The sequence below is a fragment of the Lichenostomus cassidix genome, chromosome 11, assembly GCF_008360975.1.
Source record: "Lichenostomus cassidix isolate B80296 chromosome 11, HeHo_3.0, whole genome shotgun sequence".
Lineage (NCBI taxonomy): Eukaryota > Metazoa > Chordata > Aves > Passeriformes > Meliphagidae > Lichenostomus > Lichenostomus cassidix.
This window is the reverse complement of record NC_139492.1, coordinates 19,609,051-19,636,262: the sequence shown is the minus strand read 5'-3', so window position 1 is coordinate 19,636,262 and position 27,212 is coordinate 19,609,051. Positions and strand designations below refer to the sequence as shown.

Sequence of the window (27,212 nt, the reverse complement as noted above, 5' to 3'; positions counted from 1 at the left end):
AAAGCAGTTTGGAAGAGAGCTTTGTTGTTTAATTACCTGTACATTTGCACTTGGCCACATGGAACAACACTACTCATAAATTTGAATTGTTATTTTACCTGGCTGCCAGTCTTCCCAGTGGGTGGTGGTAAATTTGGGGCAGACCCAAAAGTTTCAAAGTTCAAGTAAATTTTCAACTCAAATTAGCTACTTATATAACAACTGTTAACTCTCACAGTGACAATTGTTCTCTCTCCAGCAGCACAATGGGTAACTTTTTTAAAGGTTCCAGACCTGTGTGGCAAAATGGAGCAGATTTCTGGAGTTTCTGGTTGCTGTAAGAAGGTGTGCATCACTTTTTTAATGGGCTGGCTATGCTATCAGAAAATTTATTGCAAGAATACAAAAAACTCATAGCAAGTGATCTTAATGACATGTGGCAGTTCCTTTCTGAGGAGACAATCTACCTATTTCAGACTTTTACATGGAGGAACAAAGTGATCTGGAAGGCTGTGAGAGACTGCAATGACCCTGGTAGCTGGCTCAAACTATTGGCCATGGGCAAAAGCAGCAGGGGCTTTGCTGGCCATGGGCAAAGGAAGTGCCCAGGGGCAGAGAATGTGAACACCAACCCTGGAGGGGATGAGCCAGGCTTGGAGCCAGGGAAGGGAAGGGAAGGGAAGGGAAGGGAAGGGAAGGGAAGGGAAGGGAAGGGAAGGGAAGGGAAGGGAAGGGAAGGGAAGGGAAGGGAAGGGAAGGGAAGGGAAGGGAAGGGAAGGGAAGGGAAGGGAAGGGAAGGGAAGGGAAGGGAAGGGAAGGGAAGGGAAGGGAAAGGAAAGGAAGGGAAAGGAAAGGAAGGGAAAGGAAGGGAAGGAAGGGAAGGAAAGGAAGGAAAGGAAGGAAAGGAAGGAAGGAAAGGAAGGAAAGGAAGGAAAGGAAGGAAAGGAAGGGAAGGGAAGGGAAGGGAAGGGAAGGGAAGGGAAGGGAAGGGAAGGGAAGGGAAGGGAAGGGAAGGGAAGGGAAGGGAAGGGAAGGGAAGGGAAGGGGCTGATCAGAAGCAGATCCTCCCAGGTGGGACAGGGCTTTGGACCAGGCCAGTGGCTTCCCTTACACAACTGGCTCAGCTCTGAAAACTCCCCCAGGGAAGACCTGGGGGATTCACACAAAGGGCTGGAGCTTTTCATCCCTTCCCATACCAGGCTCAACTGCACTGCTGGGAGAGGCAGGGCCATGTTTTAGAAGGGGCCATAAGCCATCAGAGCCCCACAAATCCCCCAGGATCCACAGTGTGACATCAGACAGTGTAAAACTCCCCCCAGGGGAGGTACCTGCACGTTCACCTAAAGCTGAATGTGTATTAAGGCATGGAATTTTGTGTTTCATGGGCTTCTGCCAACAGATCAAGACTTTGGCCACTTTCACCATCACTTCAACCAATGGACAGCAAAATTGCAATGATCAAACTTTGTCACAGGATCCACAAGTGGTGACTTTTCTACTCTTCTCTTTTCCGTCTCTTTCTTTCTCTCCTTCTTTTCCTAATTTCTTCCCAGAATATATTGTAAACCAGACTAAAAATTCCAGTCAATGCCTTGGTGAGTGCCTTGTTTTGCCTGGATAAGTTAGGTGACTAAATTCGAGTTTGCTAAACTTAAGTTTGTGGAGTACCTTATTTTGGATGTTGCTTTAAAATTTGCCAAGTATCTTATTCTACCTTAATGTTCTAAACTTTGCACGTAAAGGTTTGTTATTGAATATCCTGAGAATTTTGTTTCCCCTGCACACCACCCAGAGTAAATCAAACAACCTTCCCCTAAACTCATTGAGTGGGTCAGAGCTGTGAATGACTAATTGATATCTAACATTGCTTAATTTACTACTTAGACAAGTAAATGGTTTCTATTATTCAACATATTGATTATTTTAGGGTTTTTTTAAGAGGGCAACATCTAGTTTTGGCAGTCAGGCTCAGAGTTTGAGGAAAAGGAGGAAAAGAAAGAAAATAAGGATGCCATTTATGGGCATTAATATTCAAACCGTCTTCCCTGGCCTGTCCTTTTCCTCTCCCTCTAAAGAAAAGACACAGAGGAAGAACATGAATAGAAGCATTTGCAAGATCTAACAGCGTTATTTGTCACTGCCAAGATTCATCAGTGGTACAGGATAACAAGAGGGAACAACTAAAAGGTTAAGGATTTATCTAGAATATCTGAAATGGATATTAAACTGAGATTTATAGCAAAGTGATTAATGAAAATTAATATTTTCTGTCTTAGCTACTGTAGTACTGAAAACAAAGAAACTCGTTCCCTTTCCAGGAGCCATCATTGACCTCTTCATTTGCAAGCAACATTTAGAACACATACATATGTAAACTTTTTTTTTTTACTTTATTGGGCAGAAATTTAGAAGAGAAAATAAATATGTTCACACGACTGGAGTGCTGTAAGCGCAGAGACAATGACATCTGGAGATGACTGTGAGAAACAGCTTTTAAGGGTCTAAATGTGGTTCACTATCTGCCAAGACTATGGCCCTCTGAGCAATAAAAACTTTCATAAAAGCTCATAAATGCAGTTTTATTGGTTTTGTAGAGCCATCATCAGGATTTTCCTTTCAATATCTACCTAGTGACATGCTTTTTAAAAGAGTTATAGGCTTGCAAAGTTACAGGAGGTGTTCAAAAGACATGGAGTTTAGGACATGGTTGGTGGTGGGCTCAGCAGTGCTGGGTTAATGGTTGGACTCAGTGATTGCAAAGGAGATTTCCAACCAAAACAATTCTTGTAAAGATCAATGAAAAGCTAGTGGTCTGTGAGCAGAAGTGTTACAAGCCTAACATCTTCATGCCCTTGCTGCTTTGTGGGTTCACCGTAACTCAGTGAGAGACAGGGGTGCTGCACAAGCTGACTGAGCAAGAAGTGAGCTACATAAAAACCTGTCTGGTTTAGTTCTCAGTACAGAACCCAGCTATGAACTGCATGAGATTCTAGAAGAATACTTTTTTAAAATATGAAATCTCAAACCCAAAATTTTTCATGTATATTAAAAATAACAGATTCTGAGGAAGGAAGGAAGGAAGGAAGGAAGGAAGGAAGGAAGGAAGGAAGGAAGGAAGGAAGGAAGGAAGGAAGGAAGGAAGGAAGGAAGGAAGGAAGGAAGGAAGGAAGGAAGGAAGGAAGGAAGGAAGGAAGGAAGGAAGGAAGGAAACTTTACCATTTCCATGGGGGTTTTTTGCCATAAGTGTACGCTCTATTTTTTACCTCTGAATGTGCACAGTAAAAATCAACTAAAATATTTTCTGCTCTTATTAAATTATGCTTAACAAGATTTGGGTTCTTAGTGCTGTAACTTACTGTCTAACACACTAAGGAGGCTTTCAGTTAATTTAAAATAACTTTTACTTGGAATGAAATCAGCAGTATTCTCATAAAAATATAGGATATAATGTGTTTATTTCTACATCTCTCAACTTCAATAAAGGTATAGAAGGAGGAAGTTTTTATTTAATACTTTTGAACTAGTAGCAGGATTTTACATGTCATGAATACCTGGATATTTATTTGTGTTAAAGGAGACATTAAACACAGACAAATACAACTAAATCCAGTTGAAACAAACAGCATTCTTCACCTGACCCGGTGTTTTTCTATTACTTTATTTATTATTCAATAATTCTCTAATCCAATAACAAGTGAATCAGGGTTCCTCAGTCCCTGTGTAGATTTAAGGCAAAAGAAATCCCTATCTGGATTTCTAATTATTTGTAAGTTTATTGCTTAAACAAAGCCACATGCAGATAAGGAAAGGCAGAAAAACATTCAAAACATTAGAAATCCTAATAGACACTTCTCTTAAGATGTTTGCATACATTCATTTTGGCTACTGTGATGCCTTTGGGATGTTGACAGAGAAGAAAGAGAGCCCTGAAAACAAGGGAGAATTTGTGCAAAGTAATAAAACAGACTCATTCCTTTTGGAGAACTCAGAGAGGAGATGGTTTAAGCAAAGATACTACAGCTAGTTTTAGATCTCTGCAATCTTTAAGTAACAGGCAGGGATTTCTTTGCATTATTTTACTGACAAATGTGAAATCATACTTTAAAATTACTAGAACACACTTACTTTAAAGAGTGTTGGTTACACAGATTTTGAGAATATAACCAGAAAGTAGCATTAAAAAAAGAAAAGCATTAAAACTATTTGATATAACAGCCACATATTCTATCCAATCCAAATCAGTCTGAAACACTCTATAGAACCAAATAAAGCTTACAAGCCCTGCATTAAAAGTCACTGAAGTCATTCTTGTACACAAATCAAATTTCCACAAGGAACATTTGTATTCTCTACATCTTATTCCACTGTGGCACTCTAGGTGAGATAGAATGTGAGGATGACGATATTTGAAAATCTATCCTGTCAAAAGAGCATGCACAGTAAGAGATTTGGGAAAATGTCTGTGTCAACAGCATGTCCATCAATGTTAACATATAAACACAGAAATTCTAAGACAAGGAAGGTGACACAAAACAGGAATGACAGGAAAACCTTTGGGGCAGAAGTTAGGGGAGAAAAAATGTAATTCTTTGTTCAAAAGTACTGCTTGTGATCAGCATTTTAATTCTCAATTAAGAAGACCACCATTATAATGTTTGCAGAGCACTAACCTCTCCTTTTCTTGGTTAATCAGCTGACAGGCACTGCACTCCTCTGAGGAGGGCACATTCTTCCTATTTTATAGCTGAGGTGACAGTGTTAGTGATGAACCGAAGCCTCCAGACCCAGTCAAGCCTGCCAAGCTCATAACTTTATATTACATGGGCTCTGAAACCTCCCATGCTGCAAAATTTTGAAAATTAACCCCATTTAAAATATAATCAGCATAACACAAATTGATATTGTCTACATTAATTAACTGTCACGGCTTTAACCTCAGCCAGCAACTAAGCACCGCAGCCACTCGCTCACTTCCCTGCCCCCCTCCCATGGGGCTGGGAGAGAATCCAAAGAGTAAAAGTGAGAAAACTCGTTGAGATAAAGCCAGTTTAACAGGCTGTTATGGGTAACCCAAAATGTAATCACATTCCATATCTATCTGTGCCCAAAATTGTTAGTGTTTCTTTAAAGACCGGTGCCACGGCTGGAAATGGGTCCAGGGGGTGCTGGGGTCCTTTTGAAAGCTGGGAGCCTCCTGGGCAGAACCACTTCGGCCTCGTGCTCTTGGACTGGTTGGGCTTCCTCTTGAGGTTTTCTTGCTTCTTGGGGTTTTTCTTGCCTCTAGGTTTCTTGATAGAGAGCTGAAGCAGCATGGGTGAAGACTTCCCTTTTAGGTTCCCTTTTGTTTTTCTCCCAAGAGGGTGCGTTCCGCAGTGCTGCGGCGCCCCGGGCAGTCTGGCGGTGCGCGCCCGCAGCCGCGGAACGGAGCAGCTCCTCTCCAGCAGCTCACCGCAGCCCCGCAGCAGCGCCCGGCCCGGGACAGCGGGCACGGAGCTGCCCCAGCGCCGCTGCTGTGCCCGCCTTGCCTGCCCTGCCCTGCCCTGCCCTGCCCTGCCCTGCCCGCTCTGCCCTGCCCTGCCCTGCCCTGCCCGCTCTGCCCTGCCCTGCCCGCTCTGCCCTGCCCTGCCCTGCCCTGCTCTGCCCTGCCCGCTCTGCCCTGCCCGCTCTGCCCTGCCCTGCTCTGCTCTGCCCTGCCCTGCCCGCTCTGCCCTGCCCTGCCCTGCCCTGCCCTGCCCGCTCTGCCCTGCCCTGCCCTGCCCTGCCCGCTCTGCCCTGCCCTGCCCTGCCCTGCCCGCTCTGCCCTGCCCTGCCCGCTCTGCCCTGCCCGCTCTGCCCTGCCCTGCCCGCTCTGCCCTGCCCTGCCCTGCCCCGCTCTGCCCTGCCCTGCCCTGCCCTGCCCTGCCCTGCTCTGCCCGCTCTGCCCTGCCCTGCCCTGCCCTGCCCTGCCCGCTCTGCCCTGCTCTGCCCACCTGCCCTGCCGTGCCGCGGGGAAAGCCAAGCCCCTCCCTGAGTTGCGGCCCTTGCCCGAGCTGCATCCACCCATTTGCCCGCGAAGCTGCCGCTGCAGGAGAGATCGGAGGGGGCAGTTTTCCCTCCGTCTTCCGAGCCAAGGCTCGGCTGTGGTGAGGGGAGGTTACCCCACCGTTCTGGGTTTGTTTTTGTCCCTGAGTTAGTGAGATTTGGCTTTTTTGTATCTAATGGTTTTTCACTGTTATTTTGGCCTGTTGCTGTTTCTCCTGTTAGTAAACTGTTATTTTTTTCACTTACAGCTATTTGTATTTCTTTTCTCCTTGTTGGTGGAAAGGGATTGGTTAGAATTGTAAGGGAAGGCAACTCATTCTGGAGCGTCTATCTCTTAAATTGCCTTAACGCAATACACAGGCAAAGCAAAAGCCACACACACCAGCAAAGCAAAGCGAGGAATTCATTCCCTGCTTCCCATGAGCCAGCAAAAGTTCAGCCCTATCACGTGCTAATGGTTATTTGGGCAGACAAACACCATCACTCCATCATCCCTCCCGTCCTGTTCCCGCAGCTGTACACGCTGAGCACGATGCCACACACTGTGGAATATCTGTGTCAGCTGGGATCAGCTGTCCCAGCTGTGCCCCTTCCAAATTCTTGTGCACCCCCAGTCTACTCTATCACAGATTGAGGAACATAAAAGGCCTTGACTTTGTGTAAACCCAGCAGTAACAAAAACATCCCTGTATTTCAACACTGATTTTAGCACAAATGCAAAACACAGCCCCATAGTAGCTACTCTGGAGGAAATTTACTCCATCCCAGACAAAATGAACACAGTAACAATCTCTAAAATTGTCTGACCCTACATAGCCATTTACATCTACTAACAGTAGATAACTTCAGAAGTTTTCTTCTATTAATTCACTTCAAGACAATACCTGCTGACTTGTGATTTGACAAAATGGTTTTTTTTATTAAAACACACCACTAAGAAAGACAAAATTACGCACTACAGAAAATATCTCTTGAGGACATAGTGTTGCAAAAATACATTCAGACTTATACCAGAGGTTCTGTATCTAAACTTTCATTATAGAATATTATAGTTCCTCTGTGAAAATAGAGCATGCAATGAATCATTCAGTCTTTCAGCAAGCTCCCCAAGCTAACACAGCAGCACCAGGCTGGCAGCTGAATTCAGTGCAACAGCAAGAAACAAGCTTGCTAAAGACCACACTGCCTATCTTTCCCACAGTGTAGTTCTTTTATTACAAATGTAGTTTGAAAGCCTGGTCTGAAGTGTCTGACAGCCACCAAGGAAATCATTCATATTGCTTCTTCCAGTACTTGCTGTCAACAGATTGGCAATTTCCACCTTCTTTAATGGGGACAAAAAGGAAAATCATGTCAATTGAGAGTCTGGAATCTCATTTGTTTACAAGCAAAATTTGAATCCATAGCTCCATTTAAGAGGTAGTAAAATTGAGATCAGACCAAGCTTACTATAATTTTAATTATTTCACGTTGTTATCCTAAGATATTCTTCTTATAAGATTACCAGCCCTGCACCTCATACAAAGCATACAAGTGAAAATGCACATTTCTCAAGTTCCTCTGGGTAAAATTGCCTTGAGAAATATGCTCTGAAGAATTTAATTTTTGTGCAAGCAAACCAAATGCACAAGAAGTTATGGGAAGGGATTTGAAGCCATGCTACTATGCATTTTCTCAAAGTAAGTGGAATCCTTATGTCCTGTATAGCAAAAAGTATAGAAAAACTATCTGAAATTGCATGCGATGTGCTTCTGCAAGTTTTAGTTCATTTCAGTTCCACTAAAAAAGTTTAGAGCATCTGTGAAAAGAGAATCTGAGATTTCATGAAAAGCTTAAACCTAATTCCTGTCAGAATTGGGAGCCTTTGTTGCCCTCACATGAAAAAGAAAATCTAAAAGGGGTAAAAAGCAGCAAAGCTGGATTTGCGTGAGGAAACAGAGACAGACATTTAAATTCATTCTAAAGAATGATGCAAAAAAATTTTTATTTCTTTGTCCTTATGTTTTTGACATCTTCACTTTTGTGATAATGAAATCTTTTCCTACAGGGCTTTATGACAATTTTGTAAATGCTGTCCCTTTTTATGCAAGGAGAAAAGGCTGGAAAAAAGTGAGAGTGTGTGAAGTTGTGATATTCTTTTCCATGTGTGTTCCTGATGGTTTTAGTTTTTCTTCAGGCAGAGACACAAAAGAATGAAAATATGAGACAAAAACTTTACTCCATGTATTTTTTAACACATACTTATTTTCTTGTGTTATAGTTATTGCAGAAATAATTTTAAAAAGTCACTGGCAGTTTTATCCAATATATTTTTCTTAAATAAAATTTAACTGGATGAAACTTGCTTTTTGCAAGCCCATAGCAGTTTTCCAAAAGACAAGGTTTCAGAGGAGCTGCACTAAGTTCCCAGGCCTTTCTGGGAAAAGTACAGTGAGAAGATACAGCATGAGTAAAGAGATTGGGAGAGCAATTTACCACCACTTGTAAAAATCAACCAATTGTTTCTACTCACTCATGAAGGAGCAGATCCTATACCCACTGAAATAAATGCCAAATTTTTCATAGTTGAAAAGACAATGCTGTAGAGTCATAAACAACTATCGCTGTAGAGTCATAAACAACTACAGCAGAAGCTGTTCTACCACTGCAACAAAGTGGGCTTTAAACCCATGCTTCCAATTCCAATTCTCAGACTAGCAAGTCCTCAGACAGTGGAGTGCAACGTTTTTAAATATTTTATTTTTGAATAATGAGTAATAAAATCTAGGGAATTCAGTCATTTGAATAAAAACATAATTTCTTTTCTTTTTCACCCGATGGATCAACAATAAGACCATGAGAAGATCACCAAATGAGATTGTCTAGCATTTACACATAGAGCGCAACCTGCATGCATCCTCAACAAAAACACAAGATAGAAAGTAGCTCAATAAGAAGTCCACAGCTGAAGCAGAACAGTTGCATCTCAGGTGGAACAAACAGCCAGGTCAGTAAAGGCCTTTAGTGCTGCAGATTTCTACAGTCCTGGGGTTTAGCCAGCATTAGAGCAGAGGCAGCAAAACAAGAGACTATGTTGAATTCCAGTGTGTAAGTTCACACCCAGTCAGTGCTTCACTGTCAGGAAGTAGCTCCACCTGGCAGAGTGCTGCCTCTGAAGTCTGAAACACAGAGGCAGGTGGTTTCAGAGATCTTTCAGCCAATGCATAACAGAGAGAATGAATCATACATAATCGTATGCAAGGTGCTGAGGGAACCACGGTTATATTGAAATGCTCTGAACAGCAATTGTCATAGAAAAGCTATCAGCGAAATCAGACACATTCACACACTTTCATCAACTAAATAAAAGTTCCATTCCTAGCTAACCATATTCAGCAGTCAATTGTCTACTCAGTGTTTGTGTGCACTGCCTTACAAAATCAGATGATTCACTTGTCATAGCAACTGTACACCAAATTTGGGCTGCCGGGGTATATGCAAACAATCAATCTCTCAATTCATATGGCCCCTCCTTGGGCTGGTGCTGAATTTCACATTGGGGTACTAGAAAAATCAGCAAGTGCTACTATGTGTGAATGAAAAATGCAGATGTGCCCATAAAATGGCAGTGGCAGAAGGGTTCTCACTTCAGGTACAGCTGATGTTTCAGGCAGACAGAGAGGCAACTACACTAGAGTCTTCTGGCTCCTGCATCCCAGGCTTCATAGGAAGGAAACAACCTGTAGGAAACAGGGAAGAGTGACCAAATGGAGAATACCTGTCTTTTCTCCCTGCCATAGCAGATGTGACCCCTTTAGAAAACCAGCGTAACTCACCCAGGTGTGCAGATGAACAGAACAGTCACCAATCCGCACTGAAGGCTGTTTTCTCTCCCCACCAACCTGAGGTGCACTGCCACACTGCTGCTTCAGCAAGTAAAGCACCTCCATTACTTCTCTGCCAGATCCCAAGTTTCTATGTTGTGCAGAGGAGGGGAAGGAAGTGCAGTGACCTGGCAGAGGCAGGGACTAGCAGAGTGAAGAGATGAGCCATGTGGGTAGATGAAAGCCATCTCCTTTAGCAGCAGCTCCTGTGCTCCCTGACTCGGAGGTATTTGCAGTCAGCTGGGGGTAGAATGGAGACAAAGAGTTGTGCTGCCAAGTGCACAGGAAGAGGCACCAAAGGCCTCCCACCAATGCCAGTACCAAGCTGCAAATGGATGAGAGTCTGGGTTATCCAGTTTCTAATGGTAAGGGTTGTGAGCCGCAGTTAACAGAGCAAATGTCCCTGAAATCCCACTGCTGCTGAACACTTTTTCAATGTTTGCATGACAAAATGCTTCATTAAGATCAAACCATATGTCCTATAAGCACCTGAACCCCTCAGACATATATACCATGTGAAGCATTAAGTGCCCTCAGCAAGGCATGTCCATTTTAGACTTTCCAATATTCCACTACTGATTTGCACTCACATTTGCCTGGCCAAGGAGAAAACATGAACACCAAACTGCCACTTTATTGATGCAGAAATTGTGAATTCCAAAAGTTTTGGAGCATCCTTACATGGCCTCCACTTACCTTTAAAAAGGATCAAGCTCACTAAAACTCAAGACTAGCACTTTGGCCCCTCCTACTTGGGTTGCATCTCGTGACTAGTCCTGGATACCACCTAAATCCTGGAAGTAGTCAGCACTCAGTTTTTGAGCGGAACAGTTTCTCCCTCATTCTAACCGATAAGAAAGTCAATTCAAGACTATTCTCATGCAACCATATTGTTCTACCCATCAGTCACGAAAATCTGGCTGAAAGAGTGCAAGTGAGCTCCTTAACAAGAACGGAAAGCCTTCAACAAAGAAAAAGAGTAGAACCAGTGAGAAATGACAAACAGCAAATCCCCACTGCCCTTCAGGTGCTCAAGAATAAAGAGCCTAGCAAAAAGATCAACCCCTTACACCAAGCTTCCCAAGAACTGCTTCTTTCTCACAGGGAATGAATCAAAGTCTGTCCAATTATCACCCTTTCTGCACCAAGCTTTGTAGCTGTTGCAGGTATTACCTTTTTTTTAATTGTTCTATATTGATCTCTTATACTAAGAAGACTTGTCAGTAATTAACTACGAGAACAGGTGAAAGGGAAACTCTATCAGTTCCACTTAATTGATTGTAACATAATAACATACAACATTTCAACGCACATCTGTGCTATTTGATCTACAGTCAATCTATCAAAGCAGTGAACATCAGCACTCAGAGGCATGTCTGTGTAGATCTACTTTTTCAATTTTGCCTGCAGCCTTTTCTTTTTCCATTTCCAAAGAAACATCTCTGCAAAGTGACATCAAAGCAGTCCAAAATTCCACCTGTACTATTTGGTCTCCCCACCAATAGAAAGACCACTGATGCTTTCATGTCCTACTTACACAACATCTTGAAATATTTCTATGTTTCTATTACATTAAGTGCTTCCTGAAATTCATTGAAATTCCTCTGGTCACCTGAATAGTTCTGCAAGCTACTAAACTAACTATTCAGGTCACCTGAATAGTTCTACAAGCTACTAAATATGAATTAGCAGTGCTAGATTTTAAACTTGAGCTTTTACTTTTTAATAAATCTGGAAAAGCATAATGTCCTTGCCAAAGTCATGCTACGAAGGCAATATGCAAATATTAAATATGAGAATGAAGAATAACTGAAAGGTATTAAGTAGAAATTGCAAGTAACTGCTGACAGTGCCTGAAAGCTAATGATGCTAATTAACAGTATTCCCAGGGACAGATCCAAAGAAGGAATGGGGAATGCAATAACACGGACCTGACTTTTCTGTTTTCTTTATAGAATTCTTATTGAATGTTAATTAAGTCAGAAAATGGCAAGTTCTAATTAGTATGGCTAGATAGCAAAAAAGACAAAATAAACAAAGAGTCGTACCTTCCTCATAATAAATTCACAAACAGCTCTTCCAATTCTTTCAATTAAGCCTCCAATATAAATGTGCCATGGCCCTTCCTTTATTGGGTGTCATGGAAACAGAGCAAGTGTAAGTTACACCATTATTTAGTCAAGAAGATGGATTCAGTTTATATTAGAACATAAGACCATTTTGAAAAAACACAGTAGTATGTGTTTTTCTCGAAGGGTTCATATACCTGTTCTATTAGCATGTTGCAAGTTGGAGTATCAGGGTTTCCAAATTCCAGTTAATAAAAGAACCTTTTCCTCAGTCAATTTCCAATCTCAAAAATAGAGTAGAGGACAGATAACAGCCCCATTTGCAAACACTGGATGTAAATTTATAATTTTCTGGACAAAACTAAAACCAAAGTTTCAGACAATACTCAGCTACCAACATCAGCTGTGTAGGTAGTGGGACTTACCAGAATGACACAGCAAAACTTTATTTGCGTTTTGATTCAAAAGGAATTTATTTCTCTAAAATGCAGTTTCTGTTTCTGCTTCTCTCCTGCTTTCACTTTGATGAATCAAAAATTTGCAAGGCAAACCATATTGAAACAATTATTTCTCACATGAAGCTATGTTTAGAATAATAAAAAAATAAACAGTAGCTTCAGGAGATGGTATTTCTGACTACTACACAACACAAAAGTACATAGAGCAAATAGACATGACGCAAGAGGTACAAAACCCTTATGAGGGGGAAACAACAGTAGGAAGATAGCCTGGATATTTTGTCTGAGAAACATTCTGTAGGCATAAACACCATCCTCAGGTGGAACCCATATTTACAAACAGTGGGCACCCAGCTCCACATGCTGATCTTTCATTCCAAGATTCTCTTCCTGGAAAAGGCAAGTACAGCCATATGTGAAGGATGGCATAAGTTAAGCTGTCAAGAGGGACACAGCACCCTGGCTACGAGGGGGTTAATGAGGGAACAGGAGGGAAACAGTGACACCATGGCAGCAGCCATGACTCGGGAATGTGCTTCAGAACAACAACTCCGTGCAGCTTTGCTGCTTCCAGCATATATGATCAGCTACTAGCACCACAAACCAACTGGGAATACCAACTTCTTTGGCAGTATGAAAGTCCTCAAGTGGCAAACATTAAAAGTCACTTATGTGTGTACTGATCTCTACTTGGCTCCCCGATTTGTAATTTTTTCTTGTTCAAACTGATGGATGAACTGAATGTTTTTAATTATTTCCAGGCTATGCCCTTCAGAATTGCACTGCTTTTCCTTCATACAGTACTTCTGCCCAGAGACTCCCTTGCTTCATTTAGATGGAAAGTCATTTCATTTACAAAAAGCCAGAGTAATCGTGTTTTAATCAACAGAAGTGCGCACAAGCTGCTACCATCCTAAGTACCCCATGACACAAATGCAGCAGCACAAGGTTGCATTGCCTGCTGCCTGTGGGATGGAGGAACCCCAGACTTCCCTGGTTTAGAAATGACACCCACAGTTTCACTTAGAGCCAACATCCACATCTCTGAAGCTGACTTCAGAAGATTGAAAACCACAAGAACAATAGGAAGCAATTGTGTGTTAGCATAATACTAGCACAGGAGAGGGGAAAATGAGGCCATCTTTTAGGGAAGTATTCTACTTCATCCCAACAACTGCTTAAGAATAAACCATCAGTCAGAGTTCAAAATTCCTCAAATAGATTGCATTTAAACTGTTAGAAATTGTATGCTTGACAATGGTAGGATTTAAACAAAAAGCTGAGAATTCAGGACAAACATGTTACCTGAGTTACAAAGGAACTCACACATGAAAGAAAGCTCAAAGAGACCAGAAATCCCCTACCCTAAGCAGCTTGGCAAACTTCTTATGCCTTTCCAAAGTAGGGGGAAAAAGAAACTCTTTACTCAAAGAGCCATGATTAACTGAGAGCTCCGAAGGCCTGCTTTGGAGGCTGGGAAACAGCCACAGAAACATTCCATCCTTTCCCCCCTGTGCAAAGGAAATAACCATCAAAGCTGTGTGGCGAGGGCTGGACATGTATCGTTTAACCAAAGCATTCACTGTCAGAGTTTGCCCATGTGTGGGAAGTGACACCACACACTTGCAGCTTTGCTGGGGACTCCAAGGGATCAGATAATGTAGATTCACTGTACAGGTTTGCTTCTTTCCTGATGTACAATGTAAGATGTGTTTTGCTAAGCCTTCTTGACTTGGCCTCATTAATTCCATCTGTATTAAAATGAGATACTGCGCGTGTAGCCTGGACAGAGATTTTGACAGCATTTTTCCTAATCAAATAAATCATAAATTTATGTTAGAAAAAGATTTATAGCACATAATTAAAACAGATACACACATATAAACTCTGTTCTATTAATTATGCCTCGATTTTTGTAGAAAATGCTTTCATTTTAGTGGTTTATATATTTCAAAAGTATTCCAGATGTGTATACTACATCTATATTTCATATAGATGTAAAACCAAATAATTAACAATGGTAGCAATTTTTAAAATAATTAAATTTCTTTAATGAGTAATTTAATTCAAATATGCACACAATTGGGCACCAGAGTAAGTTAGGATCAGATATGGGCAGCTCTTTTATAGTGTACAAGCTGAGTTAATTCTAAATTAAAAAGAAAAAAAGTGGAAAAAAAATGACCTTACTTTTCTAACCAGTATTTTTGGGGAAATCTTCTTCCACCTAAATTTTTTTCCTGCTCATCAGAATTCTGAGTACTACTCTATTAATCATTCTGCAGTTAAGTACATGTTGTTGTCTCTGAGTAAAGACCTAAGACTAGGGCTTATGTGGACAGGACACTTGACACAGATGTACCTGAAGTGACATAACAGCCCTTCCAGTGTAGATTTCACAAATCCATTTGGATGAAACAAACAAAAGCACACTGTGCACAGAAGCCCTGCGAGGGATGAGTTGCAGATGCAGACTTGAAGTTATCATTTTTATTAAAAAATACTTCAACTGTAGTTGAGCATCAAAACAGAGCAAAACACTAGAGGCAAACCAAAATTAGGTCTTGAAGCAGAGACAGAGGAGAAGGCAAAATGGTAAAACTGTGCAATATTACACAAGGAAGATGAAGGCTATTTTATTGTGTTACTAGTAGCATTTGGAAAAGCAAATAAAAAAAGAATAGCTCACAGTGGGTTTCACTGTGTGGTAGGATTGGATAAAACACAGGCCAGGCCCAAGTCTGGAAAATCAGAGTCACACGAGTGGAAGAGAAAAGAACACCACGAAAACCAACATAAGCAATCTGTAATTGAGACAATGATTCTGTCTCTCTGCTATTCTCTCTTTCTTTGGGCATCAGTGAAATGTTGGTCATCATCATGTCTGGCACCAAAGAGTTATTGATCACTGCCTTCAACTGCATGTAGCAGACACCAGTGGTTTATTTATGACTAAAAATATTACTCTTCTGGCAATAACACCAAAGACCTGGTAAAAAACATGGATAGTAAAGATGTAGCATAACAATAAATTTTGACTTTGATTAGTGTAGTAGATCTGCGCAATATAACTTCCCAGACTTCACTGCACTTAAGAGGTTTTTACCACGTAGATTTAAATCTGAAGTGACAAACTGTGTCTTAAGAAAGACAGCTAAAAGAAGCCAAATTTAGATGTCACAAATTCAGAAAATATCAAAGAGATTGGCAAATGCTTCACCAAACATTTATGTTAAGCAAGAATTATTGTTCTGATTTCATCTAAAAGCCAGTAAATGAAGAACCACCTTTTTAAATGGTTATTCATCTATTCCTAGCATTTATTTTTCATTTTTTAAAGCAAAGCATATCAGTACAAAGTATTAATCTCTCAAATAAGTTATATTTATGAAACACTACTACAAAAAGATAATTAGTCATAATTAACCACAAAATAGTTAGGTTGCATACCTGCTCTTTGCACTTTTGTGGGATTTTTTAAATAATTATTAGTCATGGCAGATACATACCAAATTTAACAGGTAATTACACAAAGCGTGTGGGTTTGCTACAAGGTACCACAGCTCCTTCTAATTCAGAACAAATGACTACAACTGAAAAATACTAACCTTAACATACTTTATAATTTGGACACAACAAATGCTCCAATATTTATAACTGATTCCATCCAAAGTACTTGCCCAGTTTTCTGATAAGTGACCAAAAGGCTTTCCTCACCTATTTATGTTTTCAACTGTAAAAAGCTCAGAATACTTTTGGAAGGGGAACACATCTTCCCCATCCTATGAGTTAAGCTGTATTAATGATGCCTTAGAGCAAAGGCCAAGTGTCGCTGTTGAGCCGCTAGCAGAGAAAAAGACCCAGATTCTCAGTGTGGCATAAAAAAGAGTGCTTTTATTATTTGATTCCAGCTTATATAGATTTTTCAGAGGTCATTTAGATTGGTCAGTCAGAAACTTCCCCCTAGGCCTGATTGGCCAGGCCTGAACTGTCCAAATCTCGAGACACTGTTTTTAATAACATCCAAACTTTATCTTTGTTTATAAAACACAGGAAAAATTTCTCATGGGAAAGACCTGTGCTAGCCACAGCCAAGCAATTCAAATAGCTTAAAATTAAGCCCTTAGGGTTAGCAAAGGAGCTGCAGTTACATCTACTGACAAATACAACATTTTCATGGCATAAACAGATCACCCATGCTTGAATATGAATTCTTTCAAAGTGCTGGTGCTCAGGTTTTGCTGGGGTTTTTTGAGAGCAGGTTCCTGCCCTGCCTTGCTCTGTAACATATTACACAATAGTAGAATAAATGTGGTTCTTCAAGTGATCACATCAGGCGCTGGATAACATCTCTGGCACATCTCCTAAAGCCTGGTGCAAAAGAATCAGTCTCTTTTCTCCAGAATCCACACAGGAATGTTACAGACTTGCTTTATTTCTCTTTAGTAGATACCTTCTGACTTTAACTTGCAGCTAAACATTTTGAAGAAGCAGTTGGAAGAAGACTTAAGACTCCTTCTGTAAGGTGTCCAGAATTTATTTCTGATGAAGTAAAAATAATATGCCCTTTTCTTTTAATAGGCACAGAATCACAACTTGAGTATATTGCTAACAAATTGCAGAAGTAGAGTTAAAACTCAAACATAAGCCAAAAGCATCATGAACACTGTTAAATGACCTCTTGGAGCATAGAAATAACCAGAGCAATTTTACTTAGACTTTACTACAAATACCTTTTTGTAGATCTCATTTCAAAACCAAAGCATGACAGATCATCTAAGTTGGACTTGCAGCTTTAACTGCAATAAGTCACCATGTGAACTGTCACGCAAGGTGTTTCTGAGAGCTTTCCTGCTACCATGAAAATCAACCTGATGGGACTGAGCTTTCACTTAGTGCTGTGCGAGACCTTTACCCGTAATTGTCCTTGTCCAAAAGGCTGTGGATTCATCATGCAGACTTATCAAACTGAAATCTTCAAGCAACAGTGACAATGATGACAACAGTTCTACCAGTTGAAAAACCCTGAACAAATGTCATAATTCAGTACCATTTCCATTAAACAATCCTGTATTATTAAGTTATATGTAGCAGAGGTTACAGACATGAAAGAAACCCTATACATCTGCTAAAGCTGCCATCTGGGATTTTTACATCTTTATTATTCTATTTTTAGGTAAATATCACTGAGGCAGTCAGAATATTAGAGAAAATATGGTTCTGTATTGTTTGCCTCTCCAAAAGTGTACAAACCTTACCTCACTTACACATAACTCTACTGTGTGTTGCCTTTACAGCAAAGGAGAGTGCTCCATGCAAGCTATTACTATGATTAAGTACCACATTATCCAAAGTTGCAGGCTAGAAACCACACAGCTTTTAGTAAATACACAAAGAACAGCCTTTTTTTTGTTTGTTTGTTTGTTTTAGATCACTAACCTGGAATCACAGCCTTCAGCTGATTCTTGTTCTGCTATTGGCCTTTTAACTGAGGTTAAGCAATCACTTGTTCATCTCAGTTTCCCCATCTGTAAAAGGGCGAAAGTCACAGTCTTTCCCTTCATTTCACAATTTGTATGACATCTATAAATAAAGAGGCCTTTCAAGGACAATTTTTACTATGAAATATACATTAATTATGATTCGTCATTGGTCTATTTGTCATTGAATTAACAACACTTGCTCTATCTGTCTAGAAGAAAATAATGGTTTTTATTTCTAAATAATTACTTTACTTTCTTTCTTTGTTTAGGGATAAAATATAACATGGGATTCCAGCAACCAAAAAAAGTAAGTTTTCAGAAGTACCTAAAGAAAATTGTGTCCATATTCTGAGTATGAAGTACAGAAAGATAGCTCAGATAAGGCCACTAAACCAGGGATGAAGCACTGAAAAGTAGAGATGCATGAAGAGCTTTGTCATGAAAATGTAAATTTTCTTTTTGAAATGTGAATTTGATAAGCTATGCAACTTTAGTTTTATGAGTTTTTTCCTAGACTGGATATAGCTAAAAATACTGTAAATTTTGTATATATTTATATTCTGTATGAAATCGCACTGATCAAATGAGTGTCTACAGAGGCACTTAAAAACAGGCTAAAGTAAAATTCTGGTGAAATTCCTCCATCTAGTGGCTGTCAGGCTGCACGGGGCTGCCTCTAGTCCACAATTCAAGGACAAGAGCAAGCTGTGCAAAGGAGCAAGCGTGCAGCTGCCAGCAGTTCCCAAATGCCATTGCCTGCTCAGATCAGTGAGATGGGATTGACGGCTCCTCTGCAGTTCCAGCCCGACCTTCTGAATCAAGGGTTACACTGACAGAAGGCATTCAAGTTTCCCAAAAACTCCAGGGTCATCGTCAACATCATTAAAGGTCCAGAATTCTAGGAAGCCTGAATTTGATAACCTTTAAATATCAACCATGTCATGAGTAAATAGGATTTAATTACAACCAGTCTTGTAAAGGGTAATATTTAGAAATACATCTGGTATTTACAAAGACAGACACACTTTTGACTACAGAAACCACCTCTGAAGATGAGAGTCCAATAATCACTCTCAACAACTGAATCTTGTTTTGCATAAAAAATTATCAGTTTGTTTCCCAGTCTGCACACCATCACTACCAGAGCAGCCAACATGAGAAGCCTGAATTCTGCAAGTGTCCTAAAACTTGTTTTTAATAGTGATCCGTTGTGTTCAAGTTTTGTATAATAATTGTTCATTTAAGCAAGTCACCTACAAAATACAATTTGATTTTTTTTTCTTTTGTCACTAATGTTTTTTGTAATGAATATTGGATCTCTTTTCTTAGACTTTTATTCTCTGACCCTTAAACAAGAATGTAACAAGATATAACCCCCATTACGGAGCAAGTTTATTAGCTATAACATCGCTGTTTTCAGACAACAAAGACTTGTAAAATTGATTAAGATTTAATCTGCCACCTTGAAAGAGCATGACCCTTCTAATCCCGAACTGTACACTTTAAAATTCATACAGTATCTTATTTTTTAAGCCAGTTTTAAATACTATTGGGAACAAATAAAGACTGAAAGTCAAAAATTTAAATTTATAAACTCTCTAAATAACCACTAAGTATTTTGGATCAGCAATAAACATTCTGCAGCTATGTATGCTCCTCTGTTGAAATACTCCCTGGTGGTTCATATGCAACTCTGTTTCCAGGTGACCTCAAAACAGATGACTCACAGTTAAACAATGTCCAGAACCTAGTTTTAATCTTAGAGACATGGACAGGATTTAATTCAGCTACTTTGAGAAGAAGGAAGGAATGGAACACATCTGGGCTGTATGGCAGAAGTATTAATACAGAGATCCCCCTAATGAAAAGAGCAAGTGCTGGAAACACTTATTCATAGATGTGCTTTACTTATTCAGTTTTCACTGACCTACTCCCAGCCACAGATTCATTCCCACGCCTTACTGCTTGTCATCCAGTCTCAATTGCATTGCTCCCAGGCTCACCTCTCTCAAGCCTCCCTTTGGGGTTCCCTTCATGCTGCTCTCACCAAACCCACTTCGTGGGTGCCAAACCTCCGTGTTTTCATTAACATCCTTCCTGCTTCCCTCTGCCCAAACTTCCACTTCACTCCACCCCACAAACTCTACAAAGCCCCTCCCTTCCCTACCAGGCTTCTCTCTCTGCCAAAATGTCCTTGCTGCAAAGATAAGCTACCGATGTGGGGGTGGAAAACACACAACACAAACAAACCTCCCGGTTTTGTGACAGCAGGAGCAGTCTGGAATAATTAAACAAGTCCTCAAAGTACTCAGATACCTTTTATAGAAATTTTAACAACTAAGTATCTAAGACAAAAGTATCTGTCAAAGTCTGGGCACACCACCTAAAACACAGTAATACAGTTAAATCCAAATAGGAACTGGAATTTACTGGACATTTAGTTCCAGTTCATCTCAGTCTTTGAGTTTCACGCAAGCACAGAAGAAGATGACAAGAGAACAGCCCATACCACAATGCAGTACTGAGGGCTTAAGGAAATGTGTTTCATTATAAAGTTCCAAAAGTTATGAAAGATCCACATGAAGTTGTGCAAGCTGTAATCATTTACTAATGATTTAGTAATGATTTAAGCATTTAAATCATTACACTGTCTCATTTACTAATACCTTTAATCTATTTTTCCTCAGCAGGACTGTGTTTCCAGCAATAACCAGGATAGAAGATTAAGAAAAAATACTGCAGATGGAGTAACAACAGTTAAGCAGAGTGATTCTTTAGAGCCATCTGAAATTGTGCCCACCAAGCTTCCAAGCACCAACAGAAGGCAAAGCAGCATCACATTTGCCATGAAAGATCAACAGAAAGGTGAAGAAATTAATTCCATCAGGCTCCATAAACGCAGAAGGAGGTTTATAATTAAAAAGACCCCAATTCTGATTTCCATGAACAGCTCTGTTCTCAACCTGCCCACACTTAAATATGAAGATAGACACAACAACAAGTGGAAAAGTCTCTATCAGATCCAAGGAGAAAGGAAGCGGATTATGAGGGAAACTTGTTCAAAATACAAGAGTAATAACAGAAGAATAATCACTCCTTATCATGTTTCCAGAATATTTGTAGAAGATAAATATAGAGTTTTATACTGTGAAGTACCAAAAGCCGGCTGCTCTAACTGGAAACGGGTGCTCATGGTGCTAAATGGGCTGGCCTCCTCCACAAAAGATATCCAGCACAACACAGTGCACTACGGAAACTACTTGAAACGGCTGGATGGGTTTGATCACAAAGGAATTTATCACAGGCTCAACACTTACACAAAGATGCTATTTATTCGTGAGCCATTTGAAAAGCTGGTATCTGCATTTCGGGACAAGTTTGAGCATCCAAACAACTACTACCACCCGGTTTTTGGAAAAGCCATCATTTCCAGATACCGTGTCAATGCCACCAAAGAAGCATTAAGGACAGGCTCTGGAGTCAAGTTTAAAGAGTTCATTCAATATCTCCTCGATGTACACAGGCCAGTGGGTATGGATATACACTGGGATCATGTCAATAGGCTTTGCAGCCCATGTTTAATAGACTACGACTTTGTTGGGAAATTTGAAAGTATGGAAGAAGATGCAAACTTTTTCTTGCACTTAATTGGCGCTCCACAAAATTTAACCTTCCCCAAGTTTAAAGATAGACACTCCAATGAAGAAAGAACTACCACTAAAATTACACAACAATATTTTGCACAGCTTTCTCCTTCTCAACGACAACAAAGCTATGACTTTTACTATATGGATTACTTGATGTTTAACTACTCAAAACCATTTGAAGATTTATATTAATTTCAGAGTTGGGACATTTCCACAGTCACATCAGTTGAATTGTGTAACAAATCCAGGTGGCATCTGTTTATATACACTTACCTGTTAGCAAACAATTGGTTGAAGAGCAGGGAAAAACCCAGAACAGAATATAAACAGATGTTCACACCTTCACCTTAATTGCCTCTTTTTTCAAATTTTTTTTTCTATAATTTCTCCATATGAAATGTATGTATATATATGTATAATATGTCAGGGCCCCCAAATAAAGCACAGAATTTTCCATGCTGGTGTGGCCTGTGTTTGCACTTGGAGGGCAGTTTGAAACCAGGAAAACATAGTTGGCAATTCTACAGTGCAGCCAGTATTTCCAGCTCTTTACTGTTTAGAAAATGTCTGAAAGTGGTGGAGTAGCAAGAAAAAAATAGACTAATATTTACAGTTTGTTGAAATGTGCAAGGCATGAAGCCATACACTAAACAGGCTGTATGTGTTTGAAGGTGGATGTTGATTGCTGTTTCCTGGTATTCATAAGTTAGTTAGGGAGGAAAAGTCTAATCGTACTTACAGTTCATAAACGCACTGGTGAAAACAACTAATACTTAATGACCATGTGAGAGCAGTATTAAACCAGATGTTGCAATTTGGAGTGAGGATATGTTCTCTCTCTTCAATATTTCCCTTATGGCACGTTCATCTGCAAAAAGATAAAATGCAGGCGAACATTTGCATCTTTATACGTGTTATTAAAATTCTTTTAATCCTCTGTATTAACATAAATCTCTGGTTTAATCTTCATAGTCACCCTGAATATCAAATCTTTCCATCATAATAACAAGCAAGAATAAATGCCACTTCCTGCCCAACAGGGTACTTCTTTTCATTGCTGCAAACAATTTTCACTTGCTTATTTTAGTAACAATTAGATCTGACTTAACATGCAAAAACTATTCCAGGTGTTTTAGTTCAGTTTCTGTACTTGAGAAGACTTTCTCATCTCTGCCAGAATGTCTTGTGACAATAAAATTCTTGACATTCCACTAGTTACTGTCTCCCATCACAGAATATTCTGAGTTGGAAGGGACCCATAAGAATTACTAAGCTCAGGTCTTAACCGCATAGCCCATACAAGGGTAAAATCAAGGGACTTAATCCTTCAACTGGATTCCACTTCCTCCCTCCTCCCAGTTCCTTTTCAGCCTTATCTACACACCCACCTAATGTGGATATACAGTCACGTTTACATCTGAAAAGCTTGGTGCATTCACAGATCAGTAAGTGTTCACTGCATGAGAACAAAAAAAAAAAAAAAAAAAAAAAAAAAATACCAGCAATACCAGTGCCAAACTACAAATAGCTCCGGTACTGAGAGCAGTCCAACTGCCCCAGCATCTTCTCCACACACAGGTTAAACTGCCTTCCAGCTTCACAGAGCCATGCTTAGCTTGCTTCCAGCACTGGGGACCCTTCACTTGATTCTATATGGGGCAGCTCTGCATTATACATGATATACTGACAACTCCTAAAATCTGTATTTCCCACCTTGGGATTTCATGGTCAGTGTATTAGGAGTAAAATGCTCACAAGTATCAATACAGAAGAACTCAGCTAAAGCAGTCACAGAAGGTGAGGTGTGAAGGCACACAAACACAACAGAACAGAATCTCCCACCTTACACCTCAAAGCAGCCTAAAACCTACAGCAGAAAAAGGGATTAACACAGATACAAAAATGGATTGTGTAAACTAAGTGCAGTTTATTTGCCTTTGCAGAGTCTGAAATTGAAGACAGCAATAATCTTTTAATTCAGGGATGATTTAAGAATTTGACATTGGGATGCTCTCTAAATGAAATTCATTAAGATCTAAGTGAAGTCATGTTCTCGAGACCCTTGTGTACCTAAAAAATCATCTTTGCAATATGCACAAATTGAGTGATGATGATTTGCTGGGGTTTTTATTATTTAAGTCCCCCTACTACAACTTCTTCTTACCATGGCTACCTCATACCAGAAGTGTCAATTTGTGGGAGCTTATGCCACTAAAATTAAATTAATCAAGACATTAAAATGAGTTTTCTTAACTCCTACTGTCTATAACTTTTCAGAATTTCCATTATGGGGTTCCAACACTTTCTTCCATAAAAATCACCAATGTTTGTGCACATCAGACTGCACAATGTCAAAAGAGAATATGAATTGAGGATAGGAAATCTCTTTTTTTTTTTTGCCACAATTTAGACTCAATCTTAGAGGTCTTTTCCAACTTAATTGATTATACAGTTTGGTTTACTTGTTTACTGCTTACCTTACATAATGATTGAAGTAAAGAGTTTTTAAAGTCTTTAAACTGTAGGTACTGATTTCAGGTTATCCCCTTCCTCCCCTCCCTCATTTGAGCAACTTCCTGAGAAAATCCACTTTTTGCACCATCTAACAGCATCTTTTTTGAGAGAGAGGGATACACAGAGTAAGGGAGAGGTGCATACATGGACTACACATACTAAAATGTACATGAATTTAACCCCATTTCTTTGCACTACTTTTGCTGTTTGGGCAACACCATCACTGACAGTAGAAGCAAGAGCACACATCACAAATTATCTGTTTATATACATCCAGATAAAGTACATAAGAATAAAACCCTATGCAAATATCACTATATATACTAAGGCATCTACAAAATTACAAATACATGGGGAGATATAATTCCAGAAAAATTAACCGGAAAATGAGTTCAATGTATATAAAACATATGCATTGTTTTTTACATAGTCATTCCTAGTTTCTTTGTACAATAATACAAATTAATTTGTCAGGTCAGCTCAAGTGGTACCACATTACCAGGAATGAACAGATAAAAATGGAAATTTCTTTTTCGCTGTTTTTTCACTTAACTATAGTTGCTTTCTTGATACAAGTTGCTGACACTGAGATGAAGGATGCTCTTTTCCTACCCCCAACAATAAATCATACAGGAAGCTCGGCATAGTCCTGACAACTCTTTGGAATACACACTTCACTGTACAAATTCCACCCTCACTATTTTAACTTCACTGACGCTGGAACACATCTGCATGCAGCACCAGTTTGTTTACTGAGCACAACATGAGAGACAAGGCTGAGCACAGACTGTTTGAGCAGATACAGCATCAAGGGACGATTTTCAGGTTGACGTTATTAGTGGATATTCCAAAGCCTCAGCACGCACCTGCACTCTCCTGAATAATGACTTGCAAAATGTCCCAAGATTCATATGGCAAGCATGTAACTAATTTTTGTCCAAAGGCAACAGCGACTGGCTAAGAAGGACCAGCAATTTTCTTGGCTTCTCTCTCTGGAACCTCACAAGCAAGTCTGTAAACAAATATCTCTAATGGCTTCCAGCATGATACTGCTGGGAAAAAAGCACCACAGTGAAGATCAAGACACCTTTTTCCATTAGCTACATGAGTGACAACTGATACTGACCAGTGGCAAGCCACTTTTGGCAAAATGTCTCAGAACTATCTGTTCCAATAGAGGTGCCCAGAATTAAACATGCAGTAAAGATTCACAATGAATTTGAGTTTTAAGAAAGGCAGGCACTCACCCATTCCACAGTTCAATTTAATCCTGGAATATGTGAAAGCATTATACAAGTTCATCTATTGAGCGATTAGGGAAAGACAGCCTAGAACTGACACAGAAGAAGAAGATAGACATGACTAAGCCTTGCTCACTGCCATCAAACTATTTAGGTAATATATTATGAAGCAATTGACACAATTAGTTGCGACTCATGCTAGAGAATAAGAATGTTTGCTTTACTACAATTCTAACAGAAACATCGAATCTTGTAAAAAGGTTTTCTGGTCTGGTTTAAGGAAGAACTCCAAATATTTAGTTTAGAATGACACTTTGGGAAGTCCTATGCATACATACATCTCAGTGCACAACCTTGCACCTAGTAAGGAGCACATGTACATAATACCTTCTAATCTTTAAAGAGTCATTTTCCAGGCATTTTGTGCCGCAGTAACTTTTACACAGTTAGACAAAAGCTTGTTCAAATTCTGACATACATTGTCATTTTTGCCACCAATTTTTTTTCATTAAGACACATTTATCAGAATTGCAGCAGAGGTCAAGTTTTCCATTATGTACCTACCTTACATAAGACCCAGATTCTTCTGTTTAAATCTAACTACTACAGCAGTGCTGGCCCTGTATTTCATATTCAGCTTTATGGGATCTCTATCAGTGATCTTTTCTAGTAGTGTCCTCCTTTTTCCATGGAACTTAGAATTACACTGTCAAGTTAGGAAAAATGAAAGAGGCTTTCAAAATCCAACTTTTCCACAGTTATTCTCCAATGTGAGAATCCTGTACAGATTTATTTTCACTTAATATATGAAATTTCCTCTCAACATATCCAAACATAAGCATGTCACGAGCTGCAAAAGGTGTTAAGATTATGTTCAAGCAGAGAGAACAGCACCATGGGAAGCAATGGCCTAAGGCAACAGCACTAAGAGCTTGTCCCAGTCCATTAAATGGTAGTGGAGGTGGCTTCTTTCCCAGGAAATGAAAGCTCCAGGCAACAGTTCACCTTCAAATTCATAGATACAGACTAGCATACATTATGATCACAAGAAAAAGTTATTTTATCTTTGTTTTAAGTGTGCATGCAGTCAGTATAACCCTTCCTGTGTGCCGTGATGGAGCCGCAGAGAAGTCATGTGAAGTTGATGCCAGCCCACATACAGATCCCTCCACTGAAGTCCACAGGGCACAGTTTTAGCTGTCTGTTCTGTAAAATGTCAAAGAGCTGACCTGTTTCTACAGTATTCATTCACAACAATACTCCTACACCTAGTAGTAACCAGGCATGCTAATGCCTAGGGCAGGTAACTGGGAGCTTAGGCCTACAATTTATCTGTTAACAGACTTGTTTGGGTCTCATCTACAATTGCTCCACCTCTCTTTTCCCATCTCTGGTAAGGAGGAAAATTCAGGAATGATATAATCTTTAATGTTTTACACTACATTTCATTTACTGATCTCAAATTAATTTAATTCACCTATTGAAAATATAATGGAAAGGAGTTTAGCTGGTGGGTTCTTCACAAATGTTACCAGAATATTTTTTTGTTAATATCAGAAAAAGAATTCAAAAAACCAAAATCACTACAGCACAGGCAACCTGACCAATAAAACAATGTGATAGAGCAAGAGGCTGCAATATTTATATTGTCTCGCATTATATTTCTCCGCTGAAATCCATACAGACATGAATCCTGCTCAACTGACACACTGTGTACTCATCAAGGTGATACTGTCTTTATAAATCAGGCATACAGTGACCATTTCAGGCAGTGAGGAAAACACAGCAGACATAATGTGAAATGGGCTATGATTCTGACAATTTATCCATGTTTATCCTTGAAAAAATGGGGTTTATTTTTATTTCCTAGAATACATCTGAGAACTTCATTAGATCATCCCAGCAAAATTGACTGTCAGGTTTATATTACAGTCTAC

The 27,212-nt window shown here is 39.8% G+C and overlaps 1 protein-coding gene and 1 long non-coding RNA gene across 13 annotated transcripts in view; one reads left to right on the top strand and one right to left on the bottom strand.

The window, feature by feature from the left end:
• CHST8 (carbohydrate sulfotransferase 8) overlaps nucleotides 1-21,976 on the top strand; it is a 179,771-nt gene extending 157,795 nt beyond the window's left edge. For 2 of the 10 annotated variants that reach the window (XM_085072075.1, XM_085072077.1), the window contains 4 exons: nucleotides 239-324; nucleotides 1,179-1,574; nucleotides 18,143-18,180; nucleotides 20,561-21,976. In XM_085072075.1, coding sequence (XP_084928201.1) covers nucleotides 1,361-1,574; nucleotides 18,143-18,180; nucleotides 20,561-21,712 — 1,404 coding nt within the window. In that variant the 5' untranslated portion in view covers nucleotides 239-324; nucleotides 1,179-1,360 and the 3' untranslated portion in view covers nucleotides 21,713-21,976. Of the gene's footprint in view, nucleotides 1-238; nucleotides 325-1,178; nucleotides 1,575-8,900; nucleotides 8,987-18,142; nucleotides 18,181-20,560 lie in introns of those variants that run through there. The other 8 variants (XM_085072083.1, XM_085072082.1, XM_085072078.1 and 5 more) reach the window with 8 other exon arrangements.
• On the bottom strand, nucleotides 8,983-20,039 carry LOC146432433 (uncharacterized). 3 transcript variants are annotated; one of them, XR_014854598.1, is made up of 4 exons: nucleotides 19,801-20,039; nucleotides 17,830-17,918; nucleotides 9,816-10,103; nucleotides 8,983-9,719 (listed from the first exon to the last, which is right to left on the bottom strand). It is a non-coding gene; the product is annotated as an uncharacterized LOC146432433 (long non-coding RNA). The 3 variants fall into 3 exon arrangements; XR_014854597.1 differs by having other exon boundaries at nucleotides 19,877-20,015; XR_014854599.1 differs by lacking the exon at nucleotides 17,830-17,918 and having other exon boundaries at nucleotides 19,877-20,015.
• Nucleotides 21,977-27,212: the final 5,236 nt, after the last annotated feature.